Genomic DNA, 7,132 nt, shown 5'->3' on the forward strand with positions numbered 1-7,132 from the left:
AGAACAGATAGCCCCGTAACAAGGAATTACGTTGCCGTTGCCCCTAGTGACACCGCGGAATGTCTGCGGTACTACAATGCTAGAAACTGGGTTTCGATACCCGTGGTGGGCAGAGCACAGATAGCCCATTGTGCTTAATTACAAACAAACAAACTTCTTGCTTAAAATGTATATTTAGAGTCGTACTAAATTTCCCCCCACATGAAGTTGAGGTGGTGAAATTGAGGCGCGGGCACACGGGGCTCGAGCCCCGAATCACCATTTGATGTCTTGAAAAAGTAGAATAGAAAACCATGATCGATATCATACTAAAACGCCGAAAATTCCCGCGCTTATTTGCCCGAGCCCCGATTCTTTTAAGTACCAAGCGACGTTTCTGGTTCGTACTTTAAGTACACACTGTAAAACCTGAGGTTTAGATAAAGATATCAAGCCTAAATCAAGATATTGAGGTTTAGATAAAGATATCAAGCCTAAATCAAGATATCAAAATAATCCCATTTTCTAATTTCATTATAACTACATTCTTCGCTAAATAATTCCAACGTATTACAAATTGTTCAGAGATCTGTTTGATTGAAAATCAAATCTCAGGTTGAATGTTCCTATAAACGGCCCCTGTCTTTATCTCTCCAAATATCTGTCTAAAGCTATAAACTCTTCTCAAGAAAGACGCCATATTTGGATAACTGCTTTTTACCCTACTGCTTCGATATTTTTGTTACTATTAGCAGATCAGTTCTCCCAGTTCCGTAGTCAGTCCATCAGTTATCTTAGAACAATGTCAAGTATTTATTTCATCTTTCTGTAAGAATGCGTTAGATATAGTCCAGGATATTAGGTTTAGCTGGTTGTTTAATTTATTTAATTAAACGATAAAGTCCATGATATTAGGTGTAGCTGGTTGTTTAGTTTATTTAATTAAAATATAAAGTCCAGGATATTAGGTGTAGCTGGCTGTTTAGTTTATTTAATTAAAAGATAAAGTCCAGGATATTAGATGTAGCTGGTTATTTAGTTTATTTAATTAAAAGATAATGTCCAGGATATTAGGTGTAACTAGTTATTTAGTTTATTTAATTAAAAGATAAAGTCCAGGATATTACGTGTAACTGGTTATTTAGTTCATTTAATTAAAATATAAAGTCCAGGATATTACGTGTAACTGTTATTTAGTTTATTTAATTAAAATATAAAGTCCAGGATATTAGGTGTAGCTGGTTATTTAATTTACTTAATTAAAATATAAAGTTCATGATATTAGGTGCAGCTGGTTATTTAGTTTACTTAATTAAAAGATAAAGTCCATGATATTAGGTGTAGCTGGTTATTTAGTTTACTTAATTAAAAGATAAAGTCCATGATATTAGGTGCAGCTGGTTATTTAGTTTACTTAATTCAAAGATAAAGTCCATGATATTAGGTGTAGCTGGTTATTTACTTTACTTAAAAGATTCAAATGTAAAAGTTATCACTGACCATTCTTCAAGAACGTAAAAAACAACATTTGAACTTTGATCTCAAAACAATTTACTCCCATTTAATGTTTACAATCAGGAAGTTTGAAAGCAGAACAACACATTTTTCCATGATCACATAATCCAAAGAAAACAGAAATCCAAACCCCTAGCCGTTTGGAAAACTTGTTGAAATACTTGGGGAATATGTTTATTTCACAAATTAAATACTTAACTTGAGATCCTATTTCTAGAATATATTTTTTGTTCTTTCTAAATAACTATAGATATTGTACATTGTAATTAATATTTCTTGACTAAAATTAACAACAAGATATACTTGTCTGATATATTTTCTTATTCTCATCATCATCATCATAGACAGCAGTACATCGATAATTCTACCGATGCTTAGCTGCCACACAATCATGAATTATTATTACAAGAAAATGGGGACAAAAGTGGGATCTAACACGCCATGAATACATTTTCTTATTCTAACGGAATGAAAAAGAACAAACCCTGTGGGCATTGGTTAAAGTTTGGAGTAATTATCTTGACCAGTTCTACGTAACTTTAAATACCTTATACAGTTCTGGAAACAAGTCCTAAGCTCACAAACCACTCGTGTACTATCGCTGTAAAGACCAGCAGAGTTATTATATTAATATAATTATCTTGACCAGTTCTACGTAACTTTAAATACCTTATACAGTTCTGGAAACAAGTCCTAAGCTCACAAACCACGCGTGTACTATCGCTGTAAAGACCAGCAGAGTTATTATATTAATATAATTATCTTGACCAGTTCTACGTAACTTTAGATACCTTGTACAGTTCTGGAAACAAGTCCTATACCTACAAACCACGGGTGTACTATCGCTGTAAGGACCAGCAGAGTTATTATATTAATATAATTATCTTTATTTTCTTCCGGTCATCCAGTACAAGATAATGTCCATTCATTAGCTGTACCTCAAGACAAGCTTCCGTTTGATCCAGACTGTTTAGGATCTCCCAACGACTGTCCAAAGACATGTGCTGTAATAGAATTTAATGTTGGGTGTTATAAGTGTGACTGTAATCACTCGAATGTCTCCAAGGTGGACATGACTGAAGCAGGTAAGTCTTGTAGAGTATTTCTAATTGGGTTTTGACTCATTCTAAGATATATTTTTGTCCCCAGTGAGCCAGTGGTAAGTTTAGTGACTTACAACACTAAAATCCGGAGTTCGATTCTCCACGGTGAACAGATAGACCAGTGTGTAGATTTTCACTTTGAACAAACATTATCAATTACGATGTTAACAGTGACTACACAACGTACGAGTGATAACTTTATTTAAAAAATATAAATATAACGATTCTTCCTTCTTCAGCTAACGTGCACAATTATCGTTAAGATATTTATTTTAGTTAAAGTTGAATTTCGCCTAAAAATCAGCTCATGTTTTGTAACCGCGGCATAACGGCCGATAGAACGGCTCTAAGTTTTGTTTGTTTGTTTGTTTTTCAAGTACAAACTTTTAGCTCATAACTCCGTCATCTCTTGGCCGATTTGAGATCTAATTGCAGTTTTGGACTCAGGAGGTCAAAATATTTTGCTTGATACACAAGGTCTCATAGATTAATTTACTCTAATCCTGCCTACAATAATTTAAATTTGAGGGTAGAGATCCTGATGAGTAATAAAATATAATCGGATATACGCAAGCCCCAGGCTTGGTATTGCTGGCGCACAAAAATGTAGCTAATAATAAAGGGAAAAAAGGTCTCATAGATTAATTTACTCTAATCAAGCCTAAAACAATTTCAAGTGCCGCGGCTATTGAGGATTCTTTCTTGTTTTTCTGTAGATGTGAAAAAAAAATCTTAAGAAAGATGTCATTAATGGGTATCTCTAGGGTGGCTGTTATATGTGTGATATTAAAAAACAACGCTAGTTTATTAGAACACTGTGCTCTCAGTGTCGTAGTCACTTATCTAAGAACGACACCTAGTGTTTCTTTTATCACTCTGTAAGAATTTGGTAGATGAAGTGCAGGAAATTTGAAAGTGGGGAAACTATTTATCCAGATTTCAATCGTAAACACGGAAACGGATATCCGGCCAAGCAACGGATATCCGGCCAAGCAACAGATATCATGTAAATTTGAAATTATGTAATGAAAAAGGCGGAGTGTAACATTATTTAATTAAGTTGATATTTAACTTGGCTGTTTCTAGAACGTTTCGCTATTAACACAACACTGTACGTTAAATTGAAATATTGCTTTACTTCTTTTACCATCTGAGAAGTTACGAAACTCAACCGACGGTTTTTTAAAGATTAAAATAATGATTTATTCTTCAGAATATTTTAACACATTTAGGAAGTAGATCGGCTGATTAAATTGTGTAAACAAAAAATTATTCTATTTTCAGAACACTTATCTTCTGATCATCCAACACCAGATAACGTCCACTCATCACCTGTACCTCAAGACAGGCTTCCGTTTGATCCAGACTGTCTGGGATCTCCCAAGGACTGTCCAAAGACGTGTGCTGTCATTTGAGTGATTACAGTCACACTTATAACACCCAACATTAAATTCTATTACTCTCATGTGAACATGACTGAAGCAGGTGAGTCTTTTAGAGTATTTCTAGTTTGTCTATTTTTATAAATGGCTTTTTCTCTCAGGAAGTACAAATCCTTTGTTAATTATCCTGTTAAGATAAGACCATATTCAAAAATGTGAATTTTTTATTCGTTTTCTCTATTCTACGTAACCTCTTTTTGTCTATCTCTATAAACAAATCTCTTATTAAAAGCTTTCATTTGTTATCCGTTTTATTTTTTAATAACAGCGTTTGTGAAGAGTCAATTACGATGTTTAATGTGTACAGAATACGAATACACAGTAAATATGAACGCGTGAAAAACTAGGGGGGGGGGGCATTCAGAAGAGCGCATACATCCTCTACGCAGCGTTGGTTATATTCGACTTTCAAGAAATACGAAAATGTGTCCGTATGTCCGTCGTTATCAACAGACACGAGCCATTTTTGGCAGGACAGTGAGGAAGGATATATACGTTACAGAAGTCCACCATTTTTGACTGAGTTCTAGAGTAAAAATAGTGTGAAAAAAATCGGTCCCCATGGTAACAGATAAGGATTTTCGTGATCTTGCTGTGACCTTGAGCCTAAGTTGGGTCATAGTCCAACTGTATACCAGCTTTCGTCCAAATCTATTCAGCCATTTTTTGAGAAATCTTGCTGACAAACACACACAGGGGTGACAAACACAACCTTCGTCCACCTACGGTGGCGGAGTTAACCACAATATAGATAAGAATAACCTAGGCTTTAGATAAAGATATTAAACCTGAATTATATATCGAAATAATTAAATTCAAAACTTCACTTAAATTTATCACGGCTTTCTTCATTTCAACAGCATTATCCTAATGTACATAAACATTTTTTATTGATGGTCAGATCGCACGTTGCTGTTATATTAAACACACACTTTTTTAACTTTCATTATTACCAGTTCTTCCAGTACTATGGTAAGTACATCACTTTATCCAGGAACGATATCTAGTATTTCTTTTATCTTTCTGTAATACATTGTTAGATAAGTCCAGGATATTAGGTGTAGCTGGTTGTTTAGTTTACTTAATTAAAGGATAAAGTACAGAACACAAGGTTCAGCTGGTTGTTTAGTTTACTTAATTAAAAGATAAAGTACAGGATATTAGGTGTAGCTGGTTGTTTAGTTTACTTAATTAAAGGATAAAGTACAGAACACAAGGTTCAGCTGGTTGTTTAGTTTATTTAATTAAAGGATAAAGTCCAGGATATTAGGTGTAACTGGTTGTTTGATTTACTTAATTAAAAGATAAAGTACAGGACACAAGGTTTAGCTGGTTGTTTAGTTTATTTAATTAAAAGATAAAGTACAGGATATTAGGTTCAGCTGGTTGTTTAGTTTACTTAATTAAAACATAAAGTCCAAGATATTAGGTGTAACTGATAGTTTGCTGTTAAACATAAGGGACTATTAGTATTCTACCCACAGCGGGTATCGAACCGTTATTTTTAGCGTTCGGATGTCCTCAGACTTACTGCTAAGCCACGGGGACGAGAGGTTGTTTATTTTACTTAATTTAAAGTGTAAACTTATCTAGCTCTGACTGTTCTTGAAGAACGTGGACACACCATACGTAGAGTAAGTTGCCTCGTGACAATTTATTAGACGTTCTTTAAAGTTCTTTATCTAAAACTTTGGAAGTGGAATAGATATCTTTCCTGATCCAGATGCAATGTTCAAATATTTTATAAACGAGTACATTTTTAAAAATATGTTGAAGTTCTCGGCTTTATTTTAATGAATTTCATATTCAACTTGCCTTTTTCGAGGGCATTTCGCCATTTTAAAAGTAACTCATCAGCACGACCTTTTGAATACTAAAAATAAGTCAACAGTTGATATATAAAATCAATGTTATTATTGTATTAAAAAATTTCATCTTTTTTTGATCGTCCATCACCAGATAACATCCACTCATCACCTGTACCTCAAGACAAGTTTCCGTTTGATCCAGACTGTCTAGGATCCACCAACGACTGTCCAAAGATGTGTGCAGTAATAGAATTTAATGTTGGGTGTTATAAGTGTGACTGTAATCATTCGAATGTCTCCGAAGTAGACATGGTTGAAGAAAGTAAGTATTGTAGAGTATCTTTAACTATGTACAAAAGGTACTGTTAATTTTTTCTGCTAATCTTACGATTTTTGAATATCGTGGGTGTTAGTTAACACTGTTTTTATCTTCTCTTCATCATCCATCACCAGATAATGTCCACTCATCACCTGTACCTCAAGACAAGCTTCCGTTTGATCCAGACTGTCTAGGATCCCCCAACGACTGTCCAAAGACGTGTGTTGTAATAGAATTTAATGTTGGGTGTTATAAGTGTGACTGTAATCACTCAAATGTCTCCGAAGTAGACATGGTTGAAGAAAGTAAGTATTATAGAGTATCTTTAACTATTTATAAAAGGTACTGTTAATTTTTTCTGCTAATCCTAAGAGCTTTTGAATATCGTGGGTGTTAGTTAACACTGTTTTTATCTTCTCCTCATCATCCATCACCAGATAATGTCCACTCATCACCTGTACCTCAAGACAAGCTTCCGTTTGATCCAGACTGTCTAGGATTCCCCAACGACTGTCCAAAGACGTGTGCTGTAATAGAATTTAATGTTGGGTGTTATAAGTGTAACTGTAATCACTTGAATGTCTCCCAGATGGACAAGACTGAAGAAAGTAAGTCATGGATAGTAGTTATGTTTGTTTTTCATGTGGTTCTCAGAATGTACAAATTGTATTGTTGAAGTGTGAACACATTCTAAAATGTTTCTTTTGTTCTCGCCAAACCGTTTTTTTTATCTTTTAATGACAACATTGATGAGTGGTCAGTCTTTTTAGTTTTTGTTTCTTCATGAACCTGATTTGTAGGAAACGTGCATGACTTCTTAATTAGCCCCACAGTGATACCGCGGTATATCTGCGGACTTACAAAGCTAGAAACTGGGTTTCGATACCCGTGGTGGGCAGAGAACAGATAGCCCCGTAACAAGGAATTACGTTGCCGTTGCCCCTAGTGACACCGCGGTATGTCTGC

At 34.6% G+C, this 7,132-nt stretch overlaps 1 protein-coding gene across 1 annotated transcript in view; it reads left to right on the top strand.

The window, feature by feature from the left end:
- LOC106470708 overlaps positions 1-7,132 on the top strand; it is a 38,506-nt gene that overhangs the window by 23,458 nt on the left and 7,916 nt on the right. The window contains exons 10-14 of the mRNA XM_022399342.1: positions 2,496-2,579; positions 3,882-4,003; positions 6,091-6,169; positions 6,301-6,471; positions 6,604-6,774. Of these exons, the coding sequence (XP_022255050.1) occupies positions 2,496-2,579; positions 3,882-4,003; positions 6,091-6,169; positions 6,301-6,471; positions 6,604-6,774 (627 nt within the window). The remainder of the gene's footprint in view (positions 1-2,495; positions 2,580-3,881; positions 4,004-6,090; positions 6,170-6,300; positions 6,472-6,603; positions 6,775-7,132) is intronic.

Source organism: Limulus polyphemus, unplaced genomic scaffold, assembly GCF_000517525.1.
Source record: "Limulus polyphemus unplaced genomic scaffold, Limulus_polyphemus-2.1.2 Scaffold4172, whole genome shotgun sequence".
Lineage (NCBI taxonomy): Eukaryota > Metazoa > Arthropoda > Merostomata > Xiphosura > Limulidae > Limulus > Limulus polyphemus.